The 27,186-nt window shown below is 33.1% G+C and overlaps 1 protein-coding gene across 1 annotated transcript in view; it reads left to right on the top strand.

The window, feature by feature from the left end:
• Positions 1 to 27,186, top strand: part of DNAJC1 (DnaJ heat shock protein family (Hsp40) member C1) — a 196,437-nt gene that overhangs the window by 87,603 nt on the left and 81,648 nt on the right. Inside the window, exons 2-6 of the mRNA XM_079106341.1 lie at positions 7,605 to 7,706; positions 8,192 to 8,238; positions 16,431 to 16,596; positions 17,460 to 17,557; positions 18,492 to 18,585. Of these exons, the coding sequence (XP_078962467.1) occupies positions 7,605 to 7,706; positions 8,192 to 8,238; positions 16,431 to 16,596; positions 17,460 to 17,557; positions 18,492 to 18,585 (507 nt within the window). The remainder of the gene's footprint in view (positions 1 to 7,604; positions 7,707 to 8,191; positions 8,239 to 16,430; positions 16,597 to 17,459; positions 17,558 to 18,491; positions 18,586 to 27,186) is intronic.

A 27,186-nucleotide genomic window follows, 5' to 3' on the forward strand; every position in this document is an offset into this window, starting at 1 on the left:
CAGGCCATTAACATTCAGGGTTATTATTGTGATATGATTTGTATTCCCAGTCATTTGACTCATTTTGTTTTTTGACATAATTTATTTTCTCCTTTATTTGGCTATTCCTTTAGGCTAGTTCCTCCCGTTGCTGATTTGCATCATTGTTTTTCATCTCTTCCTCATGGAATATTTTGCTGAGAATGTTCTGTAATGCTGACTTTCTTTTTGTAAATTCCTTTAGCTTTTGTTTATCATGGAAGGATCTTATTTTGTCCTCAAATCTGAAAGTAAGTTTTGCTGGGTATAAGATTCTTGGTTGGCATCCGTTTTCTTTCAGGGCTTGGTAAATGTTGTTCCAGGCCCTTCTAGCTTTTAGGGTCTGGATTGAAAAATCTGCTGATATTCTTATTGGTTTCCCCCTGAATGTAATTTGATTCTTTTCTCTCGCGGCCTTTAAAAGTCTGTCTTTATTTCATATTGTTAGGTATTTTCATAATAATGTGCCTTGGTGTGGGTCTGTTTTAATTTCATATATTTGGAGTCCTATGGGCATCTTGTACTTGGTTTTCCATTTCATTCTTCATATTTGGGAAATTTTCTGATATTATTTCATTGAATAGATTGTTCATTCCTTTGGTTTATTTCTCTAAGCCTTCCTCAATCCCAGTAATTCTTAAAGTTGGCCTTTTCATGATATCCCATAATTCTTGTAGATTCTATTCATGATTTCTTACCATCTTCTCTGTTCAACTTTGTTTTCAAGGTTAAATATTTTGTCTTCAATGTCTGAGGTTCTGTCTTCCAGGTGTTCTATCCTATTGGTTATGCTTTCTATGGAGTTTTTAACTTGGTTTATTGTTTCCTTCATTTCAAGGATTTCTGTTTGTTTGAGTTTTTTTCAGTATCTCTCTTTATTGAAATGATTCTTGCTTCCCGTATTTGCTCTTTTAACTGTTGATTGGTGTGATCATTTAATGCCTGCATTTGCTCTTTCATCTCCTCATTTGCTTCCCTGATTGTTTTAATTATGTACATTCTGAACTCCCTTTCTGACATTTCTTCTGCTGTGCTGTCATTGGGTTTTATTGATATAGTATCTAGGTTTGTTTGGGACATTTTCTTCCCTTGTTTTCTCATATTGGTCAGATATCAGTGGGATTCTGAGATATTACAGATTTCCTATATTGGCTTATAGTGTCCCTGTAGATTTCCAGTATATCACCTCCCAGCCTTCAGTAGCCTGAAGTCTTGGAGGAACTTGATAATGCAGTGTTTCTGAAGAATGCTGCCCCTAGCCCCCGCTACTGGTTCCAGGGCTTGGAGCTGGCTCTGTGCAGAAAGGCTCTCACTGGGTGACCTGCTCCGAGAAGCTGGCCTTGGAAGGAGCCTGCCACCAGAGGGAGCAGGGCTTCTTGGAGAAGTCCCTGGCTGCCCTGCCCTCGTCCCAGAGGCTACCTGCGGGCCGGAGTTCACCGCTGGCTCCGGGACTTGGAGGTGGCTCTGTGCAGAAAGGCTCTCACTGGGCGGGCTGCTCTGAGAAGCTGGCTGTGGAAGGAGCCCACTGCCGGAGGGAGCAGGGCTGCCTGGGGAAGACTCTAGCTGCCGTGCCCTGCTCTGAGAAGCCACCCCTGTCTGGGCCTGCTGCCCGGGCTGAGCTTCACCCAGTGGGGGAGATTCACCCTGTGGTTCTGTTAGTCCAAGTCTCTCAGTGCCTCCCCTTCTTGAATCCTGGGTTCTGGAGCGACAGGAGATGCAGTCACCCTCTAGTCCGCCATCTTGGATCGCCCCCTTATATCTTATTTTTAAATTCCTGACTTCTTTTATCCTAGACTTTTTTCTAACCATTGGATTTGCATTTCATTTCTTTTACTATAGATCTTAGTTTCTTGGTTTTCCCCGGGAAGCATAATTAACATCTTAATGTATAGCAATCTGGTTCAGATTAATATCAGTTTAGTTCCAATTATATGAAACACTTTTGTCCTATAGTGATCACTGTTCCTTCCTTTTGTTATTTTCACAGATAACATCTTTATACATATGTGCCATAATTATAGATTTGTTTTGTTTTATTTAAAACAGACTTGTAATTATTGCTTTATAGAGTAGTAATTATATTTAAATCATATAGAAAAATTGGAATTATCAAAATATATTAGTATTTATTTTTATATTTACATAGATATCAGTCTTAGTCTGTTGAAGGTACTTTTACAAGATACCTTGCAATAGGTAATTTATAAACAATAGAAATTTATTGCTGAGAGTTTTGGAGACTGGAAAATCTAAGATCAAAGCACCAGAGATTCAGTGTCTGGTGAGAGGCTGTTCCTCATAGGTGGTGTCATCCATGTGTCCTCACATGGTGGAAGGACAAAAAAGGGCAACTCTTTAGGGCCTTCATTATTGGAGCATTAATCCCATTCATGGCCCTTATGATCTATTTATCTCCCAATGGCCCCAACTTTTAATACCATCCCATTGGGGATTCAGTTTCAACACATGAATTTTAATGGGTCACAAACATTTCTTTCAATTTGATTACTATCTAGTGCTTTTGTTTTTATTTTTTGTCATAAATATTTTTTCCTTTTAGGTCTGAAGGACTAATCGCAACATTACTGGTAAAGCATGTCTACTAGCAAGGAATGTTCTTTTTTGCTTTACTGTATTTCTTAATTTTTCATTTTGAGGGATAGTGTTGTTGGATATGGAATTCCTTCTTGACAGAGTTTTATATTTTTAGCATGTTCAATATGTCATTCCACTATCTTTTGACCTACATACTTTATGATGAGAAATTAGCTGTTAATCTTATTGAGGATCACTTACACATAATAAATTGCTTCCTTTTTTCCTACTTTCCATATTCTTTCTTTTTTGATTTTCTGCAGTTTGATGATAATGTTTCTAGATGTGGATCTCTTTTTTGCTTTACCTTATTTAGAGTTTGTTAAAATTCTTCAATGTGTAGATTCATGTCTTTCAAAATTAGCCAGTGTTTCTTCAAATATTTTCCTTTTTGAACTCTATTATCATATATTTGTACTCCTGGTTGTATAGTTCTCTTAGTTCTGTTTATTTTTCTCCATTGTTTTTCTTTCTGCTTTCCAGAGCATGTAATCTCAATTGGCTTATCTTCATGTCTGCTGACTATATCTTCTTCCTATTTAGATCTGCTGTTAACAATCTTACCTGGAGAGCTTTTCATTTAAATTATTACATTTTTCAACTCTAGAAGTTCTGTTTTGTTCCTTTTAAAAATTTTAACCTTTTTGTTAATGTTCTCAATTTTTTGAACCATCATTCTTTTTCTTTAGTTCTTTATACATAATCCTTGAGCATATTTTAAATAGTTAAAAAGTCTTTTTCTAGTGGGTCAAACATCTGGACTTTATCAAAGACAGTTACTATTTTTCTGTGTATGCACCAAAAATTTCTGGTTTCTTTGCATTCTTTATAATTTGGGGAGGAATGCTGGACATTTTAAAAATATATAATGGTGACAGAGTCTCTCAGCTCCTCAAAGTTTTGTTTTTACAGCTTGTCGTGTTTGCTGGTATGTCTACTGATTCTTACTTTGTAAAGTGTTTATTTTTTGTTGTGTGTGGTCCCTGGAATGTCTGCTTATTAGCTCAGTGGTCAGCTGATGATTTGGCAAAGATTCCTTATAGCTCTAGAACCAAACAATACACACACACACACACACACACACACACACACACAAACACAAACACTAACATGTCTTCTAGTCCTTGCTGGTGGCTCTGGGTATATGTTGTATCATGCCTTCAATGTTCAACTGGCTAGTGTCTTATTCCCTAGTCTTTCTTCCTAGACTTTGTGATGTATCCATTGTTTGCTCTGACATTATTCTTTGCCCAATTTAGCACCATCTAATGTTTCCCTTTTAATGTTTTTAACCACTGCCCTCTGTACCCTAGTAGAGTTCTGAGTTTGGCAAAGTAAAGGCAACCCTTTTATACAATGTCAAGTCGCCAACAGACAGAGCAAAACAACTACAGTTTTTTGAGAACAAGGTCACCTCTGCTCCCTCCAGTACCAGAACCCTCGCCAAAATCTTGGTTGGCATCTTCAAGAGCATTACTAAGAATTAGCACAGTGCTAATTTTTATGTGCTTGCCTGATTGCTATAAATTTTTATTGATTTCCAGAGTTCAGTTAAAGTTGATTCTGTCAGTTTTTGCCAGGTTATTCACTGTTTCTTTGGAGGGTCAGGCCCTTAGAGTTTTTCTATCCTGCCATATTCACTGACGTTTCATCACGTTGCTTCAATTTTAAGAGCATGTATTACTTTAAATTTTTTTAAGAGTGACAGTTTTTTTTTTTTTTTTTACAGAGGTTATCCAAGTGTTAAGATCATTCATATTGTACTTACCAGAGAACTAAGTCACATTTAGAAGGAAAAGAATCCTGGCAAATTAATCCAGTAGATCTCTGATATTAACAGTGTTAAAAGTGGTTAACTCAGTCATAGCTCTGTCAAAATTTTTTCTCTACAAGCCAAAGAGATAAAAGCTTTCTGCTGAAGTTGCAAGTTGAATGTTCTAAGATTCAAGTCTAACAGAGAGTGATGTAAAGTGTGTTAGAGAAGCCAACGTGTATCAGTCTTTACCTTTAAAACGTCCATTGGGAGCCAGGTGCCCTATGTATGCCTATAACTCCAACTCTTCAGGAGGCTGAAGCAGGAAGATCACTTGAGCTCAGGAGTTTGAGAACAGCCTGGTCACCATATTGAAACCCTTTCTCTAAAAACAAAAACACAAAAAATTTCAATTGAACATTTTCACACTGTTGTTATGAGAACATGCTCCATATACTTTATCCGATTGATTAGAATGTAACAGTTTTTCTCACTGCCTTCCCAAAGCAGTGGCCCTTTGTGAAGTTATTTAGCCCAAATTTGAAACTAAACAGATAACAGAGGGGTCTGAATATGAAAAAGAATTAAGTATTTTCTGTGTTTGAATTCTCTTTTCATCTATATGCAAGCACTATGTTCTTGAAAAATTACTTAACCTCTCTCTCTCTCTCACCTCATCAGTAAAATGGGTCCGATAACAACTGTACTTACTTCATAGGTTTGTTATGTGGATAACAAGTAAAGATTCATTAAGCATGTTACATTACATAAATACATCAGCTAATTTGATGTACAGCTTGTCTAGAGTGTCTTTTTAGATAGAAACATCTCTAAGCTTTTCAGCTGTGTTCACTTAGAAAAGAGCTTATTGGTGAAATAACTCTATTGGTTAAGAGGAAAATAGCCAGGCAGGGTTTTTGTGTAGCCTGAGAGGTCAGTTCCTTAACAGAAATTGTCTGTATACATGAAGTTGGTGAACTGCATCTTAAAATGTAATGGTCTGGGACATTAGGAGGATAGGCCAACATAGAGATAAGGCTATAAAGATGGGAAATTACAATTGATTAAGGCACTTGGTAGCTACTGACATGTTTGTAATAGGAGAGCCATCTGGCCAAATTTATATTTGGAGTACATACTGTGGCAGAAAAATGGAGTTTTTGGGTCAGAATGGCAAGAATGGACACAACGAAAGTGGGTGACTATAGTCATTTTTATTTTTAAATAAGTTATATATGTTATATGATTAGCCTGTATGGATTTTTTAATAAAAAAGATATAGGAGCTCTTATTTTTTACAAAAATCTACTTTTGGAGTGATTTTCTCTGTTTTACAGTTTTAATTTAATAGAATTTAAAAATGAAATTTCAATTAGAGAATGGTTGTTCAATTGACACTCTGATCCTCTCAATAGATGCAGAAAAAATCTTTGACAAAATACAGCACCCCTTCATGTTCAAAACACTAGAAAAAACAGTAATACTAGGAACATACCTCAACATTATAAAAGCTATCTATGCTAAGCCAATGGCCAACATCATTTTCTAAATGGAGAAAAATTGAAAGCATTCCATCTAAAAACTGAAACAAAACAGGGATGCCCTTTTTCACCGTTTCTATTCAACATCATCCTTGAAACTCTAGTCAGAGCAATTTGACAGATTAAAGAAATTAAAGGGATACAAATTATCACTATTTGCCAATGACATGGTTCTATACTTAGAAGATCCAAAACATTCCACTAGAAAAGTTCTAGAACTAAAATAAATTCAGCAAAGTAGCAGGATATAAAATCAACACGCATAAATTAAACATGTTTCTATACATAAGTAATGAATCCACTGAAAGAGAAATTAAGGAAACTACCCCATTCACCATAGCCTCAAAAAAATGACAAGAAGATTCATCACACATTTCCATTAAATAATAATCCTTTTCTACCACAGATTACTGTAGTCTAATATAGGGAGCACATCAATTTCATTTAGCAAATTAGAATGGAAAATAATATTACCTATAAAACTTACTCTGCTAATTTTCTAGCTTCTCAGCCCTCCAGTCACAAAAGTACTAACACCTAGAGAAAGGTAGTAGGCAGAAGCAACAAACTTCAGAAAACTGGTGATGAAAATAATAGTTTATAAAAGGAAATCTTAGCAGATTAAATATAGTCTGACTTTATCTTTCTCCAACTCTGTTTATTTAACAACTGTTTATTCTCACTATAAAAATCCTTATTTGTTTGTTAGTCATTTAAACTTTTTATAAGTTGTAGGAATTAATTGAACAAATAGCTATCAAATAAAAGGTAAAATTTAATAAGCAACTTTATTATTTTACCTCATGAATGTTATTGAAATGTCTTTTAAACTTAGTAGAGATAAAATTTTAAATCCCAGTGTGTTCTTGTGTTCTTTATTTGTGTATTTTATATTAGCCATGTAGAATGATGTTCTCTGATTTTACTTGTGCACACAAGATTATATAAAATGTAATTTTAACATTCACTTAATCTGAAGTACTGAACCAAGTGATCTTTAAAATATATTTAAACTATATTGGTAATACACAAGTAGTGGAAAAATTTATTTCTGCAAATACTGGGGAAACTGGAAAACACTGAAAACATAAAACTGAAGTACAATATATATAACATTTATATTAAGTACAATATATATATAACTTTTAAATTATGATTTTTGGATAAATGCAAATTTAACTACCTTCAAATAGGCATGCTTTTTGACATGTGAAATTGATATTCCATAAATTGTTGCTGTATGTTAAATTCCATATAAACAATAAAAAAAAACTACATATGGTAAGCCTGGGATTCAGAAATTGGCTTTGAGATTCTCAAATAAATAAAGACCTTCTTTGAAGGCATACAGATGTATTAATTTTTAATTTGCTTCTTTTTGATCTCTTAATTACTGAAAAAGATTTATTGGTTAATTTTAGGAAGGCAAGTGTTTGAAAAGTTTTGCCAAATACTGTCTTCTTTAAATGACTGCATGGTAATGAAAAGTTAAGAGGAGAGCCAAATTAGATTGAATAATTGTTCAGTCATGTGGGTCAGGCTAGCTATATAGCTGGGTTGTTAGACTGATTGCTCAAATTACATTGCCTGGGGTCCTGCACTTGGTTGGCTGTCTTCTCAGATCTTAACAAGGTTCTGGGAATTTCTTTTTCTGACAAAGTTTGCTTTGTATTTCCCCCTCCCCCTACCACCTCCAGGATGCTTCATCTGCAGACATCAGAAAAGCGTATCGTAAGCTTTCACTGACTTTACATCCAGACAAGAATAAAGATGAAAATGCAGAAACTCAATTTAGACAAGTAAGTAAAATATGCCTTTATATGTGTATTGTGACAATTGTATTAATAATTATATTTATGGTTGAATATTAACATGTAGAATATTTCCATTTAAAAATAAAGTAGTAGTCTAAAATATAACAATTTTATTCCTTTTTTAATGAAATAAGTTTTTACCAATATTTTGTAGTTTCAGACTCTAAATGCTTGGAGGGTCATAATTGTCATAATTTTCTTGTCTAAATTATAGCCTTTGCTTTTAAAAACCATATTTTAAGATAAGCTGTTACTTCTTTCACAAAGATTCGTTTTGACCTCAAGCATTTTTAACCTCTGAAGGTGCTACCCAAAACATAAAATGTTACTTATAGTTAAGATTTTATCTGTTTATTGCACTTATGCACACATAGGGGTTTCTGCATGTACATTATAGAGCCTTCACCCTCCTATGTGTGATTTCTTATAGTTGAGAGTATTTTTATTTTAAAGTAATGCTTCTGTTTTAGTTGGTGGCCATTTATGAAGTTTTAAAGGATGATGAACGAAGGCAGAGGTGAGTGTTCATTTGTGCTTCTGAATTAAGATATAATTTCATGTCACATCTTTTAAAAAGAAAGAATTAAGTCATAGTAAACATTTTATTTAAGTTAGTATTCTATTTTTTATTCTTTCCAAGAAATGCAGTGTTTTACAAATGTATGTTTATAGCAAAGTTAATTTTTGTTGAAATGTTTACTAGTTTGAATCAGTACTATAAACATGAAGATCAAGAGTCATGACGTTAGCAAGTTCCGCTTCATTAGATAAGATTTTTAACTTGGGTGTTTATGCCCTGGGAAATATAAATACCACTTGATTCCAAACAAATGTCCATTTTGTTTGATGTATCTGTAGTAGCTCCTATCTGATCTGTAGTTGGTGGTCTTCCCTCCCCCATTTCTTAAATGTTTAATGTTAGCCTGTTAGTGATAGTCAAATTAGTATGCTTTCTTGTTGTTTCCTTACTCTCAAAATAATTAACCAAATTTTGAGTGAGAAAATGACTTGGATAAATCCATAGAAGATGGAAGAAAAATATTTATGCCTTTCTCATTTCTTTTGCCTTCTTCCCATCTCTTAATTCTGCTTAAGTTATTGTGTTTAGAGTTAAACCTCGAAGAGGAGGCAGCCTCTCACTCTGGGACTTTCATAAGAGAGGTAATATACTTATATAGTGGCTTATAGTACCATCGACATAAGAGATTTCAGAGAGGCCCCTTTCCTTTACTCTCTACAAAATGTGTGCAATGTAGATACTGTTGTGGGCCTTAGAAGTTTAATAAGTCAGACTCACAGTAAGATATACCTTTTAAATAATTCCTCAGGGGACACATGCACACACACAACTGAAACAAAAGGCTCACAAAACACTATTGTATTTGAAACAGACTTGATTTTTCTGTTCTGGCCTGTCTAGTCCCCCCACCCCACCAAAGCTGCTTTGGTTCACAAAATTGATTTCATGAGACATGGGCCACAATCCAAAATTTGAAAATGCTGCCCTATGGTTAAAAAAAAAAAGTACTTAACAACATTAACAACAACCAGATAACCCACCAACCCCAAAACCCAGGTATTTGAAATATAAGCCAGCCTAAATATTTGTATCTGTCTGTGGTGCTAATGCATCTTAAAAACAACCCTGATGGTCTGGTCTGGGGCTGTAATTCAGTGGTAGAGAGCTTGCCTCTAATGTGTGAGTCACTTGGTTTAATCCTCAGTACCACATAAAATAATAAATAAATGAATAAATAAAGATTTTTTTAAAACTCTGAGAATAAACTATGGACATTTGAGTCTTTCTTCAAATGTATTGTCCAGAATTATTCTCTATCCTAAAATGTTAGCTATCCTAAAATGTTAGCTACTACTCTTGTTGTCATCTTAACTTTTTAATTTGAATACCTCCTCAGTTTGTCAGGTTGCAAAGCAAGGATTCAAGATATTCTCTTGAAGTATTCTTGGCTTTATAACAAGGGCTGGCATTGGTCCAGGTACCATAGCCGACATTCCTTGGGTTTGAGATAATCTGTAGTGTTGAAAGAGTCCTAAAAGTGTGTTGAAGGAAGTGTTGGTCATTCTGTGCACATTTTCTAGTTAGTTTCTTTCAATGAGCCCCTAGTTTTGTTTTACACATTAAGAATGTGTCTGTAAAGATAGCTTTATTTAATCTTCCAACATCTTTGGCATCAGATTTTGTCTTTCAGTTTGTTTTTGTCAATAAACTGCAACAATGTCTTTTAATTACTGAAATTATTTGTCTTTCCATGGGAATCACTTCTTATGTATAAGTTGTCTTCATTAACATAAACTCATCTAACATTATCTCTCTAGGATTAGTTCCTTCTGCGTTTATTTTAGAGTGGTGGTAGGAAAAAAATGGATCTGACAGTTACACAAACAGCTGTAGTATTTATACCCCTTGAGGCACAAGTAACTCTTTGGTAACTAGTTTTCCTTGAGGCAAAAGTCTTAACTAATCAAGCTGAGACTCATTCCTCTAAAGCTTGTGCCTGAGGCCAGGTGACCTGTGAGTATTTAAGTATATGGGAGAAAGACGTTGCTGCAGACAGTTACCTAATGTTCATAATTCCTTAAAAAAAAATAAAAGAAAGAAAGAAAGAAAAAAAAAAGAACATAATCAGCTTCATCTTCTACAGAAGATTGTCTCATAATGGCATTAAAAGCATTTTTCATATCACAATTGTTTATCATAAATATTCATTAAATAAGTCCTTTTACAAGTATAACCTTTCAGGGCTGGGGATATAGCTCAGTGACAGAACACCTGCCCAGTATGCACAAGGTGATGGTTTTGGGTTTATCCCCTGAACACACACTAAAAGTAATCTTCCAGGAATTTGCAGTTTGAAAAATTGTCAGTTATGGGGGTTTTTTTGGTTGTTGTTGGTGGTGTTTTTTTTTTTTTTTTTTTTTTTGTTTGTTTGTTTTTCTTACATGTGCAGTAATCAGGTATGTTATCTAGATTTGGGTGGAAAAGGGAATAGAAATGAAATAAGTAACAAACTGTATAATGTTTTTAAGAAAAATGCAAGTTTTATTTTCTTTCATAACAGTCTTATTTAGGTGTAAGTTATGTTTCATGAAAGTCTTTTACTTTAAGTTTACAACTCAAAAAAGTTTACTCAAAACTCATTGCAGGCATTCTTGTCTCTGATCCCTACCTCTGGGCAATCACTGATCTACTTTACATGCCTGTAAATTTGTCTGTGCTACTCATTTTATATAAGTGGAATCATGTAGTATGTAGTATGTAGTCTTTTGCATCTGGCTTCCTTCTAGTAAAATAATATTTTTGAGGTTTTTCTGTATTGTAGCACATTCCAGTAGTTAGTTCTTTTTTATTGCTAACTAGTATTCCATCGTGTGGCTACACCACTTTTGTTTATCCATTCACCAACTGATGGACCTGTGAGTTGTTTCTACTTTTTGGTGATGTTAAATAATGCTTCTATGAATATTCATGAATAAATCTTTTTTTTAATTTATTTTTATTGTAAACAAATGGGATACATGTAGTTTCTGTTTGTACATGGAGTAACAGCATACCATTTGCATATTCATAAATTTACATAGAGTAATGATGTTTGATTCATTCCATTATTTTTTTCCTTCCCCCCACCCCTCCCACCTCTCTTTTCCCTCTATACAGTCCCTCCTTCCTCCATTCTTGTCCCACTCCCACCCCCCATTAAGAGTCATCATCCGCTTATCAGTGAGATCATTCCTCTTTTGGATTTTTGAGATTGGCTTATCTCACTTAACATGATATTCTCCAATTTCATCCATTTGCCTGCAGATTCCATAATTTTATTATTCTTTATAGCTGAGTAATATTCCATTGTATATATATACCACAGTTTCTTTATCCATTCATCAATTGAAGGGCATCTAGGTTGGTTCCATAGTCTGGCTATTGTGAATTGAGCCGCTATGAACATTGATGTGGCTGTATCTCTGTAGTATGCTGATTTTAAGTCCTTTGGGTATAGGCCGAGGAGTGGGATAGCTGGGTCAAATGGTAGGTCCATTCCAAGTTTTCTGAGGAATCTCCACACTGCTTTCCAGAGTGGCTGCACTAATTTGCAGTCCCACCAGCAATGTATGAGTGTACCTTTTTCCCCACATCCTCGCCAACACCTATTGTTGCTTGTGTTCTTGATAATCGCCATTCTAATTGAGGTGAGATGGAATCTTAGTGTAGTTTTTGATTTGCATTTCTCTTATTACTAAAGATGTTGAACATTTTTTCATATATCTGTTGATTGCTTGTACATCTTCTTCTGTGAAGTGTCTGTTCATTTCCTTAGCCCATTTGTTGATTGGTTTATTTGTATTCTTGGTGTAGAGTTTTTTGAGTTCTTTATAGATTCTGGAAATTAGTGCTCTGTCTGAAGTATGAGTGGCAAAGATATTCTCCCACTCTGTAGGCTCTCTCTTCGCATTGCTGATAGTTTCCTTTGCTGAGAGAAAGCTATTTAGTTTGAATCTATCCCAGTTATTGATTCTTGCTTTTATTTATTGTGCTATGGGAGTCCTGTTAAGGAAGTCTGATCCTAAGCCAACAAGGTGAAGATTTGGACCTACTTTTTCTTCTATAAGATGCAGGGTCTCTGGTCTGATTTCAGGGTCCTTGATCCATTGTGAGTTGAGTTTTGTGCAGGGTGAGAGATAGGGGTTTAGTTTCATTCTGTTGCATATGGTTTTCCAGTTTTCCCAGCACCATTTGTTGAAGAGGCTATCTTTTCTCCATTGCATATTTTTGGCACCTTTGTCTAGTATTACAAAATTGTAATGAATAAATCTTTGTGTAGACATACATTTTCATTTCGTTTAGGTAGGAAGGAATGCAATTGTGAATAAACTTTTAAGACCCCTATGCTCCCAAAGGCATGCACTATAGCATGAAAATAACAGATTTTACTAGTTAGTAGTATGAGGAAACCTAGCATAGTAGCCTTTCTTAAACTTCTTACGTAACTTACTTATTTTGGGGAACAGTAGCCCAGCTTATTCCAACATAAATTTCTATACGAGTGCCCTGAGTTTAGCTAAGTGTTGGGTACCAACCAGTCATTATATATATATAAAATACTTATATACAACTATATGTAATTAATATGACTAAAATACAATCTAGTTAGTTACATGTATATCTATACACACACACATACACACACATACTAGATTGTGCTTTAGTTATAGTAACATAATTTACTTTTGTTTAAAATCTATTATAAATTTTAACCAGTATTCTTTTGCTAATCCAATTATGCAACTTATAGTTTCTTTTTGTCTATTTTGTTACTGTATTTATAAAAGTTGAATATATTTTTTAGTTTACTAAATGAAATCATGTTTTGGTTATAGTGTAATTGAAGTATAGTTATCAGCCTCAGTTGGCTAAAATTTTTATAAGTCCATTACCTAGATATTGTCATTACTTACAGATGTTTAAATCAAAATAAACATTAATCTGAAAATAAAAAATCTTATTTTAGAACCTTATGTAATTTGAAAATATGACACATATATAATGTAGAAACTGCTGAGTACCACAATTTTTAACATATATGTTGTATGTGTTAAATATACGTATACATGTGTGTATGTATATATATGTGTATATATTTAAAGAAAGCATAGGATCAATTCATTTTGTCTTGTTTTCTGTTTGTGATCTCTCTGTGATTAACTTTTACTGGAAGGTTTGAAATCTGACCTAAATTAAAATTATGTTGTTATTGTTTTAAGCTAAAAATTCAAGCTTTATATGATGGGAAATTCACAATTTAGGCAAGCACCAGAAGTATTCATTTTCATAATACACAAATTTTCTATTTTAGTTACATAATTACTGTTGTTTCAAAATGTGCTGATATTTTTAATTTACATAAGTTTTCCTGATGGTAATTCAAAATTTTAAGATTTTATTTGTTTTCTAGTATTTATATTAGGCTGAATATATTTGATGAACTGTGGGTTCTGAATGGAATTCACTAAAGATTAAGCAAGCATTATTTTATGTTTATCGCATGCATTTTAAGAAAATCAAATGAAATAAGCATCCATTAGATCATATGTTGAATATGTGAAATTGATTAATGTTTTTATTTTAAAGGAAATACCTTTATACTTATATGACTTTTTGCATTAGTGATATTTTTATCATAGAGATTTGTTTCTGTGTATCTTATAACACATTTGTACATTTGTACATTCTTTATCTGGTTTTCACACATAATTAAGAACAGTTTGTATCAATCTCAATTACAGGGTGTTTTAACAGTGTTATGTGCTTAAATATAAAAATATGATAAAGGAGTGTCTTACATTTTGTGTTATTAACATGTTTTTCTTTAAATAACTTGTGAAAATACAGTGCCTGTGTATTTTAAGAAGTATATTTGTCCTTTCAGTGTTCTATCAGTAAAGCAGTAATTTATCTTTTACTAGTATAAATTCTAAAAGGTGAATTATAATAAAAGCCATCTTCCCTTAAAATAACAGGTCCCCTAGGTCATAATATTCATTGATAATAAAATCAATAGAGCAGGATTCTAACTTAATCCTCGGACACTATTGTTTAGAATGGCAGACCTAACCTAATAAATATCTGGTTGTATTTAATGTGTTCAGTGCATGAAGTTTTGTTACCTTTGAATTTGTGCACTAAATACAGTTTATATGAGTAGAAAAGTAGCTGTTAATAGCTACTTACCATTTTCAGCAGTGATGATGATAAAATATTTGATAAGAAAATCTTAGCTATGAGTTCAACCATGTATTTTTCCATTGAAGTTTAGATCTAAAACAGATTTCGCATTTAGCTATTAAGGAATTGTCTCCACTTTCTTAGATGTTCTTCATCAATAATCTTACTTTTAACATGAAGTCATTTCATGGAAGTAATAAGTCATTTGCTGGAAGTAATAATAAGCAAAATAAGGATTTAGAATAAACTTGAAATTTAACCTTCAATGAACTTCATTTGAATGTTGTAATCATGTACTATACTAATTGAAACCTATTTACTTTTCCACATCTAGTTAGAAATGAGACAGTTTTTAAAAATTTAAACATAAATTTTTAAGAACAGTAATGGTAGTTTTTTCTGAGTCATTATATTTTTATGTTAATAGTCAAGAATTGCTACAAATATTGAAAAAGGAGGATTTTTAGCATCAAATTTTTCTTGAGCCTGCTACTATACAACCATATTTTAATTTTTATACTCATATAATACACAGTTTGCATTTTTAGAGTTTAATGTTAATTAATTTCCTTTGTTTTCAATATTTGGTAATTCTGATCTAATAGTTTTATTAATAATCTAAGTTGATTTAATAGATGTTTTAGAATTGCTAATAAAATATATTTCGCATTAATAACCAGTATTTTCTACAGAAAATAGAAGTTGCCTGTAATAGACCCTCTGCTTAATTTTTTTTAGCATATCTCCAAGGTATCAATTTAATAACTATCAAAGTAGCTACTGCAGTTGTAGCATTTAAATTGATTTACATGTCAAGACTGGCAGTTTAGCAGCTGCGCTATTATTCCTAGATCGGTCAATTTACTTGAGAAAAACCTACTACTGAGTTCTGCTGACCTGCCTGACAATATAGACCCTATTTCTATTCCTGTAATTAGGCCTGCGACTAACTCAGAATATTTTTAATTAAAATATTTTGGTCAATGTGTTGCACCAAATTAGGCCTTTCAGTGAAGATTTAATTCTGGATATAGTGTGATTAGAATATTTAATGAGTTGTGTTCAATTAAGATTAACAGGTTGTGTGTGTTGAACATACAGTGTTTATGTGTGACCATTTTGAGTTTCAACAATTACTTCTTATTTTAAATCTTAAAAATATTTGCTTTAATAACAGAGGTAAATTTAAATTCAGTTGAAATTTTATTTTAAAGAAATTTTTTGATGTTAAAAAATAAACTTTATCCCTATAGTACTAGGAAAGATAATTTAAATGCATTGCAAGGAAAGGTTTTTTTACCTTATTAATGTTCTTCCCTCCCAGGGAAAGCCAAAAATAAGGAAATTGCCACTTAAATGTTTACAGATAAACAGTTTTATTAAGAAATCTGACGTAAACATTGACTGTTTCATGTCCCTTTCTTGTTTTCTAAAGCAAGGTGAGCAATATGAAATCTAAAGTGCTCATTTTATAGCTTTAAAATTTTTGAATAAAATAAGGTATATAAGAATCACCATAGTATGAGAGGTTAGAACTAAAAACACTGACTAAAAAATTAATCCTGAATTTGATTCAATTTATTTGTAATTTATGGTAATAAAACCTCTGATCTTGATTTTTCTCCCAGCAAGAGCCTTCCTTTTCTTGTGGACTTTTGTGGTGTGAGTTTTTTCTTGTGGACTTTTGTGGTGTGAGACTGTCTTAGATAGGTAGATCATTTGTAGCGCCTTTAGTTTAGATCCTGGGGTTCTTAAAACAGTGTATTCTTACTGTGCACCTTCTTAAAGATTGTCAGCACTTGGAGCCACATACAGTGCTTTGAATTCACTACACATTATATACTGGTAAAATACATAATTTATGTTACCTATTTGAGAGTATTTTTTTTCTTTTTAAAGATAGATACAAATAAAGCATTTTGTTTTTATTTTAAAGTCTCCATGAATAACTGTTGTATTTGCTACTGTAGGTATGATGATATTCTGATCAATGGACTTCCAGATTGGCGACAGCCTGTATTCTACTACAGGCGGGTGAGAAAAATGAGCAATGCTGAGCTGGCATTACTCTTGTTCATTATTGTCACAGTGGGTCATTATGCTGTGGTTTGGTCAATCTACCTGGAAAAACAACTGGTAAGTATTGGTAATAAATCAAATAATCTGGCCTCCTTCAATACATGTGGAATTTCAGACATTTTATTTTTCAAGGGATGAGAATTTCTATTTTCAACATATACTCATCATTGTAATAGTTTTATACTCAATAGTGATTTATTCCTAAGAAGTACCAATGAAATAAGAAAAATAATACTTTGTTTTTAAAAATATGGCACCCATTATAAAACAGTGAAGGTCTAAATATCTAGCTGAAAACTAGAAAGTACATGTTTTCTTAATTATCACCTTTTAAATAGAATTATTTTTTAATGTAAGATTGGTTCTTGAAATTTTTGTCACAGGTGCTAACATAATGAATGTTTACTTTAAAAACATTTTAACTAAATTCATAAGATTCAAGATTAATGAATTTTATGACTTCAGAGATTGGTTTATTAGAAAATTATTACATTTTTCTTGGTCTGAAGTGCTGTTATGCACTTTATTCTGCTATGGGTTTTTATTTATATGCTAAAGATAATCAAACATATTTATCAGGATTCATGAATTAGCATCTGTTTACTCATTCCTTTTGAAGAGAAATTATTTAAAGTTGCGTGAATGAGAAAAAGTAAGTTGAATGCTTTTTCTTCTTAGAAAACTTTGATTGCTATGGAGATGCACATGACTGACAGTGCCAAACTTCATGTGTGTTAAGGGCTGGATACCATGGCAACAGTTATTGTGAAAGATTGATGATTTTACTTAATCATGTTGGACCTTACATACATTTGCATAACCGTCCCTCCAAAGTGTTTATTCTTCACAGAAGCGTCTTGATAACATTTGAAGAGTACGTGTTAATGATAACCTGTAACTATAATTCTTTCCATATTAAGGATGAACTGCTTAGTAGAAAAAAGAGAGAAAAGAAAAAAAAGACAGGCAACAAGAGTGTGGATATATCAAAACTTGGTGCTTCAGAAAAAAATGAAAGGTAGGAGTATATAAAAATACTTTATAACTTGAAACTCTTTAAATGTCTTTGATATGATTCAACTTCATATGTATACCCATTTCAGATATGCTCTCATTTTCTTCTATAATAGGTTTATAAAGACTAGTGAGCTGAAGTTTGTAAGACAAAATTCTAATCTTTAACAAAATTACTACAGGTTTCATTCCTTATAAAGTGCTCATATGTATATTTAATATAAACTCTCAAATTCTTATAGTGTGAAATTTTTGTACTGAACTTTAGAAACAAAATATTACTAAAAGAATCTCTTTTAGCTCAGGAATGACAGTATATAAATAGGCAGTGATATGCAGTACACTCAAAAAGATACCACCATTTCTTCTATTGATTCATAGAAAGAAATAAAGGGTTTAAATAGTTCACACAGCAGGACACAAACTGGATCAATGTGGGATGGGGATCAGAGACTACTCTGCCTGTCTTCTATTCTGATGACATCAGTGAGTAATGCTTCAGTGAACTGCAAATGACATTAATTTTTATGTATTGGTTTGTTTATGCTACAGTCTTCATAACTGGTTGTCAGCACTTGGGAGCATTCTGCCTATGGTTAGTCTTTTATAGCTGAAGTAATCATAAGGTTTAAGAACTCATGCTGAAGTGGTGAAAAGTCTAGGTTAGAAAGAGGATTTTTGTTTCTTTATAACTTGAGTATGAGTCTCCTTTCTCAAAATCTTAACCTAGATTTTCTTACTTGCTATATATATTCAAGTAAGTATTGCATTTCATAATAGAGTAAGATTAAGTGATAACATCATAAGTATTTCATGGAATACTTTCATTTTTTTGTTAAATTAGGTTTTCAAAAAAGAATTAATAATCTTTAAAAAAAAATATTTTGTTTCCTAGCTTATTCTGTTTCACTGATTTGTTTGGGTTTTTCCCCTTTTAGATTGCTAATAAAACCACAATGGCATGATTTGCTTCCATGCAAGCTGGGAATTTGGTTTTGCCTTACACTAAAAGCCTTGCCTCATCTAATTCAGGTAAAAGGTACTTCTTTCATGTCATATTAGATGCTTTCTTTTTAGTTATTCATGAAATAATTTAAGCCAATGTCTGCTATCTGAAAGCCGTTATACACATACGCTTCATAAGGTTGATTGAACTGAATGGTATTTTTATAATTTAAACCGAATTTAAATAGTTTTAAGATTGTTTAGGTATCTATTTCTGTAATTATCTCTTATTTTTGCTTTTAGAATACCTTAGAATTCCAGGACACTGAGAAAAGGAAAAAAAAAAAAATTCTATTGTTAGGACAGATATAAAAGCAGTAAAAGTTTAATCTGCTATTATCATGAAAGGCATAACCAGAAAAAGGAACAGAACTCAAGTGGCTTATCACCTATTATTTTAATAGCATTTGAGTACATAATGTTTTTTTAAAAAGCCCTTTACATGAGCATCTGTATAATTATGCAAAAATATATATTGCTTTCCATTTATTTGCAACTTTAAGAGGAATGAGGACGTTTTGTCTTCTGGTAATCAGAGTTTCTGTTTCAAGTTAGTACCCAATAAAATGTGGGTATATATATTTATATGGCAATTAGCATCCAACATGTATTTTATTAAATTATTGCTTTTTCTAACTTTAATTATTTTGCTTACTTAGAAAATTCCCAACCTGTTAATGTAATACTTGAAAGTAAATAAATACTTTTTACTGTAGAGATTTTTGAGGTTTTTTGAGATTATAATTTTGGAAGAGAAATGTTTTGCTTCAGCAAATAAGTGTGTATAAGCTAGAGAACCAGTTCTGCCCACTTTATATTTAGTTATCAGAACTGTCAATCTTAAATACTTATTTGTAATTTTAATCTAAGTAATTTGCAGTCATTTAGTTGGTAAAATTAACATGTTTCTTAGCATGAGGGTAATTTGCCAAACAAGAACCAATATATTTTAGTGGCTTAGCTTTACAATTTTGAATTGTTTGCCTGTGGTATCTAGACCCATCAGATTAAACAACTGTTTTGCTTCATCATAAATTTTTAGAAAATAAGAAATTTTACCAAATCTTTATATTCTCTTTAGGAACTACTTTCTTAAACTGTTTGATCAGTTTGAATTTTAAAGTTTCTATTACCTTATGATACCTTTTGCCTATCAAGTTTTAGATATTTGTGCATTAGCCTTTCAGAATCTCTGTAAATCTAATTTTTAAATTTTGCCCTATTTCTTCCTCACAAATGCATTCTAGAAGAAAAAAAGATGATTTTTCCTTTTGCTTAAGCAAATTCTTGATATTTTAATAATGATTTGGAGCTATAATGTTAATTTTTCTGGACTGGTCATGGCAGCACATGCCTATAATCCCTCCCAGCTACTCCAGAGGCTGAGTCAGGGGGAGAACAAGTTTGAAACCAGTCTTGGCAACTTGGCAAGACCCTGTCTCAAAATAAAAAATAACAAGGGCTGAAGATGTAGCTCAGTGGAACCCCTGGGTTCAGTTCACAGAAAGAGAGAAAGAGGGAGAATGGAAGAAACGGGAGGCAGGGTTGGAGAGGAAGGAAGGGAGGAAGGGAGAGAGAGAGAAAGGAAAGAAGAGAGGGAGGAAGAAAGGGGGAAGATTAGTTTTTCTGATAGTGACAAAATTATATAATGTAGTTCTCTTTTACTAATTGTAATAGTGTAATCAGTATTTTAGATTGATAAACATATAGTTTATGAAAGACATCAGCAAAACATAGTTGCTGTTAGGATTAGATTTTTGTTTGCCTTTTTTTCAGTCTGTTGTGACCTTTGTACTAATTTGTAATAAAATTCCATATTAGTTCATCCATAAAACTCTATAATGTGAATATATGTGCTGATTACACGTTTTTATGTGATACTTCTTTGAAGTCCTCTTAAATAAAACATTTAGGAAATTTAGAAGAATCTCTTTTTTAAAAAAACTCTTTGGTAGTTGTAGGTGGACAATATGCTTTTATTTTCATTTGTTTGTTTTTATGTGGTGCTAAGGACAGAACCTAGTGCCTCATACATGCTAGGCAAGTGCTCTGCCACTGAGCTACAGCCCCAGCCCCAGAAGAACCCCCTTTAAACAGAAGCAATCTGAACTGGTAATTGGTACAATAGTCCAAAAAGGACCCTCTAAAGACCTAGGCATAAATGCTGGATACCGTGGCACACACCTATAATCCTAGAGGTTTAGGAGGCTTTAACAGGAGGATCACAAGTTCAAGACCATCCTCAACAATTTAGCAAGGCCCAAAGCAACCTAGAGAAACTCTATCAAAAAATAAAAAACAAAAAGGGCTGGGGATGTAACTCAGTGGTAAAGTGCCTCTGGGTTAAATCTTAAAGAGTCCCCCCAAAAACAAAAGTAAAACAAAAACAAAATAAAACCTAAGCACAAAAAGTGATACATACAGCCTTAAACATTTTAGACATGTGCTTCACATTTACCACTTTTCTAATATAGAGCTATTATTGTATTTTTAAAAGAGTATTCATTGATTGGAGTTCCCTGTCCTCTTTCTTGCATAAACCATACCTGTAATCTCAGTTTCTTTAAAGACAATCCCAATCTTGATATCTCTAAAGAAGAATCAAACTAGACTCTTATTAAACAATGCCATTGCATAACCCTTATAGATTTTTATGTTTTCCTCCTATATTCTTTCACTTTAGTTAAACACATTTTTAGCAGTCTTACATGGATCTTTCCAAAGCATTAAACTTGGTTTTCTTAGAAACAACTTTTATTTCCTACTCATTTTATCTTTTTAATATAGTGTTTAATTGACTTGTGATTACAAAAATAAGTATAACTGACATGAACAGGATTTTTATTATTTTGTGGTACTGGGGATTGAATCCTGAGGTTACTGTACCTTTAAGCTATATCCCCGTCCCTTTTTATTTTTTATTTTGACACAGGGTCTCATAAAGTTGCCCAGGCTGGCCTTGAACTTGTGATTCTCCTGCCTCCTGAGTAGCTAGGTTTACATAGGTTTAAAAGCTAACACGAACAATCCTTGTAAGCATAAATAAGCAGATATTAATTAACAAGAGCTTTACTTCTTGTTACTTTTTACCTCTTGAATTGCGTGAAAAGTTAAGTAAAACTGAGATGCAAATATTCTATGTAAGTTTTTAAAAGTGGGAGTCTTCCAGCAAGTGCAAATCACTCTGGAGAATCTATATCCAAATCTAGTCATAGCAACATCCCCTCCCAACTTATTTTCTTCTCATTCATCCTCTAAATACCCCTTTCTTTACTGTATTTTGTATACATATAAAGTTATTTACTGGATTGGGAAAAGTGACAGTTTTGACTCAGATTATACTCCCAGGTTCTTTTTGTTACTCACCATTAAGGATCTCTAAGAAAACTCTGTTACTTATTGCCTGTTTAGTTTACCTAAATTATTTTCTATATCCCCTAGAAATAATTACAAATGTCAGTAGTTCATATATAATATATATACACACACACATATATAATTTGTTTTATATATAATATTTAAGCATTGTGTGATCATATGCTTAAAAATAATTCAGCCATTTGAATAATAACAAATAATAAATAATAACAAATAATAGCAAATAATAAAATGCGTAAACATATGTAAAAACAAGGCACTATGAGGAACTCTAGAAATGAATCCTTCTAGGACTTGCCAGGTAACAGTTTTAACACATGAACTGAAATAATCAGGATTCAATATGGTATATAAGTGTCACGTATATAGTATAAATTGACTTCTGAGGATGTTCAAAGATGTAAGGTTGTCTCTGTTTAGCATAACAAAGAAAAAGTAAAAAGGGGAACCACTTGAACCAAATCTTGAAAGATGAATAGACGGTTAACAGTGAAGTGCTCACTTTGTGAAATAGGTAGTATACAAAGATAATTTAATAGATATGGTACTTCCCATATAATCAGTGTATTAAAATACTCTGTTAAGGCTGAAAGAGATCTGAGAAAAACGTTCTACAGTGGCTTTTTTTAAAAAGAGAATATCACATTACTATCATCTAAGACTATATTCTGTGTCTCCAGATTCTGAATATATCCATTAAGGAATTTACATCCTAATAGATGATCAGGGGTTTCTATTCTAGTAGACAAATATAAAACAACAGGTCTAAAATAGATCATTTAGCCAGAATAAAATTAGTTGATAGATAGCAAAGTATATCCATCATACTCATCTATCAAAGATATGTGTGCAATGTTAGAAGTGGTAGATACAAAGCACATAATGGTTAAGAAGTGGATAGAAAATACTCAAAGTGGTTTTGTGGTCAGGCAGTGTAGAGGTAAAAGTACCCTTTGCTTTCTGCTTTTTTCTGTTTCTTTCTTTCCTGTACTAGGGATTTAGCACAGGGCTCTTGCACATTCTAGGCATGAGCTATACCACTAGGCTACATCCCTAGCCTGTGTCTCTTGCTTTTTGAGAAAGTTCTTATTCCCTTCAGCACCAGGTTTTATTCCTTCCTTTTGCTCTGAAAAGGATATTGTGAGAATGATAAGAATTTGGAAGATTAGAAAAACAAAGCTGTTATACTTGGTATATTACTATATAACATTGTTGATAATGTTCTCTTAATAAATCAAACATTTCCTAGATGGGTCAGTATTTAAGGAAAAAAGATTCATGGAAATTGCTATTTAGCAAAATGTATGCCCCATTTCATTCATGTACTCACACGAGCAGAAGTCAAATGAGAAAAAAAGACTTTCCGAGATGTAAAAGAAGTCAAATGAGAAACAATGGAAAAATAATATAGAGAGTATCTATGAATTAATAAGTAGGTAGAAGGCTAGTGTGTGCTTGGAGAGGTAAGAGCATTGAAAAGGAGTAAGATGCATTTCTATATGCAGGGAAGTTTGGGGAACTTGAGAAAGTTCATGTGGATAGTTAAGAAAGCATGTAGAATGATCAGCAGAATACGTGGAATGAGAATTAGAGTATATCAAGGAACTTAGACTCTATTAAGATATGGCTCATATGCATTGAAGCTAGAATTTATTTGTAACGTATGAAGTGTAGCCCCAGTGACACTTTCACATCTTACTGGTTTATGTTCTCATGGTAGTTTTGAAGGGAGTACATGTTCTCTTAAGACTAAACCTGTCATTAGTTTTGTTTGTATTCATATAACCCCAGGAATTTATTCTAGCCTTCATGATGTCTTTCTGGGATGTGTGTGTAGGTGTGCCTTAGGGATTGCACCCAGAGCCTTGCACATGATAGGAACAGACACTGTACCACTGAGCTGTGCTCACAGGCTTTTAGACTGATCTTGTGTTTTGTCTCATAAAAGTAATAAAACTTGATGAAGTATAATCAGTGCTATGTGCTTATTTTCAATCTAACTCTTATAATTTAGTGTATTTTTGTCACTCTCTGTGTTGAGCCTCATACAATTGGATCCATAAACAATTTAGATTATTAAGACCATCTGTTTCTTATATAAGATTAGAAAGTGCCACATATCTCAAGTGATTACCAATTTAAATCATAGTCATTGTTTTCTGAGATGAAACAGGTCTTAAGTACTCACAATTTATTTACTAACTAGTTTGACTTTCAGAGAATTCACTAAGTTTCGGAACTGTTTCTCAGTAATGTAACTTAATAAAATTCATTCAGGTGTGCATAGCCTAAAGTTGTGAATTTTTTGCATTTTGATAAGTCCTAGTTCCATCTTTTCTCACTACCAAGTTGATCTAACATGAGCACAGTTAAAATAAGAATTATTGTAGGAAGTTTCCAGTGTGCATATCCTCACTCCCATGAGGATTTATAGGTTGTATAAGAGCAGTAACTGAATAAAGAGAAGACTCTTCTATTGATCTGGCTTTTATCTTTAAAAAAAAAAAAAAAAAAAAATGTTGCCTAAGAGGGTAAAGGGAGTACTATACTACTTTATGGAATTATCAATAAATGAAGGCATTCTCCCATCCTCCCTCCCAATCAGCTTCTCCATGAAGGCTTCAACTGTGGACAAGTCTGCAGGACACCCTCCCTTATAATCAGGACCCTTCCTTTCTAGCCCCTTTTGCTTCTGCTTGCTGGGACTCTGTCAGAAACCAAACAAACAAAACATTCACAGCTAATTAGCAAGGGAAAAAGCCTCTAAAAGACTAAGAGGCATTTGTTGCCTGCCCTTCTTAGAGTTAAATACAAGTTTTCCAAGGGATGAGGCTGCATACTTTTAGTTCTCTAAAACTTTTTTTAAAACTTTTCAGACAGATATATTTTGCATAGGAAGCACATACACAAATGAGAAGGGGTAGGGAAGCTGGTCTGAATTTTTATGAGTGAACCCTACTATTTAAAAAGGACAGAAAGATGCAGGAAAACTGGAAAAACCTCACAACAAAAGACAACCCTGCCTTACTTCAAGCCCTATGAAAGGAAGGTATTAGATGCAAGTACTCAGAAATCCAAAGACAGAATATAGCTTTCTAGTTTTATTGCTAAGTGTGGAAAAGATAAAAAGCCACAAAATGCTAATTAGATAGGATATTAGAGATATTTAGTCATATTGACTTCATATTTTGTAGATGAAAAATATGTAAGACTCAGATTGGCGCAGCATTTTGCCCAAAATGACACAGCTAGTTAATGGAAGAAATGAAACTTAAAGCAAATAAAAATAAATATTAACGTACAAGAAATATAAAAGCGGGGCTGGGGAGATAGCTTAGTGGGTAGAGTGCTTGCCTTGCAAGCACAAGGCCCTGGGTTCAATCGCCAGCACCGCAAAACAAAAAAGAAAGAAAGAAAGAAATATGAAAGCTTAAAAATAAATTTTCTCAATAGCTGGATAACTAGAGCTTTCTACTGAATGTAATAAACTAATTCTAAACTCCCTTTCAGAGTAATCAGGCTGATTGTAATTATGGTAAAAGCTGTAGAAGGATTCTTACATTGGATTGGGGCTCAATGGATGGCTTCTGTGTTCTCTTCTATCTCTTAGCCCAAGTGGAAAAGTAGCTTTTAGGCTTTGCATCTTTTGAATACAACTGTCTCAGGCAGAGGAACGCATAGCGTCTGGTCTTCTGTTGTATTTTTTATTACCTTATGTGAATTCAGAGTTATTATGGTTCTGTATAGAAATGTTGAACCTTATTCAAAGTATACAACTTAAATTTTTTCTGTATTCTTTATTATAATCTTATTATATGTTATATGTAATCCTGAAATTATAGTAGTAGTCAATGAAACAACAGAATTTAATATAGAGCATTTCACTTTGTAGGCAGATTTTCAGAAATGTACTTTTGGTATTTTTCTGTGATTAAGGCTATTTGTTAGCTTCAAGCAAAAGAGGAGATTTGTGATGTCAAGCCATCAAAAAGAAATGGAAGCCAGGCACCTTGGCACATGCCTGCAGTGCCAGCAACTCGGGAGGCTGAGGCAGGAGGATAGTGAGTTCAAAGCCAGCCTCAACAAAAGCAAGGCGCTAAGCAACTCAGTGAGACCCTGTCTCTAAATAAAATACAAAGTAGGGCTGGGGATGTGACTCAGTGGTCAAGTGCCCCTGAGTTCAATTCCTGGTACTCCCCATGCTGACCCTGGGCTCCCACCCCCACAAAAAAAAAAAAAAAAAAGAAAGAAAGAAAGAAAGAAAAAAAGAAAGAAATGGAGTGTACTTCGTCTTTTTTCCAGCTGCCTTTTCTCAGAGCTCTTCCACATTCCTTGTTCTCATGTTTCCTGGCTTCTGGCCACTTTAGATCAGAGCCCTTCTTTCCACCCTCTCCTTCAATTGCTTAGTATTTTGAACTTTATAAAAAGAGGTAAGAGCAAGCCAAAATGTCACATAGGGACAGCTCAGCATGTCATTTTATCACTTCGAACTATGTCAAAATGTTAAAAGAAGTATTTATGTATGAATTTTCTTCATATCACAGACCACTGACCTTAGAAATATTGTATCTTCAGAGTTTGGCTAAATTGTCATCATCATGATGGAGTCTTTATAAGGTCATCCGAAAAATTCCCATGGTACATTCTCTTGTACTAACTTTATAACACTTAGCATTTTATATTATAAGTTGAGCATCCCTTGATTTCAAAATCCAAAATACTCCAAAATCCAAAACATTTTGCATCATTGACATCGATGCCACCATTTTGATGGATTAGTGTACATGGAATTTGTTTCATGCACAAAATTATTAAGAATGTTATATAAAATTACCTTTAAGAATATTGTATAAAATTATCTTCAGGCTATATGTATAAGGTATATATGGAATGTAAAAGAATTTTGTATTTAGGCTTGGGTCTTAGTCCCAAAATATCTCATTATATATATGCAAATATTCCAAAATTTAGGAAAAATCAGAAATCTGAAACACTTCTGGTCCCAACCATTTCGTATGAGGGGTACTCAACCTGGGATCACAGTAGACTACTGGATCATCCTTAAATTCCAATAGTTTTAAATTATTTTCTGGATTATGCCACATGTCCATCATTTGTTTCTAGGAAAGGGAGCATTCTGCTCTAGCTATCCATTCTGGAACTGAGCACGCTGATGTCTTCACCAGCTACTAGCTGTGCCCATCTGAAATGTGTTCATAGATAGTAGAGATTTGCATAAGCTTTTCTGTT

Source organism: Sciurus vulgaris (genome assembly GCF_902686455.1).
Source record: "Sciurus vulgaris genome assembly, chromosome: 12".
In the NCBI taxonomy this organism is placed as follows: Eukaryota; Metazoa; Chordata; class Mammalia; order Rodentia; family Sciuridae; genus Sciurus; species Sciurus vulgaris.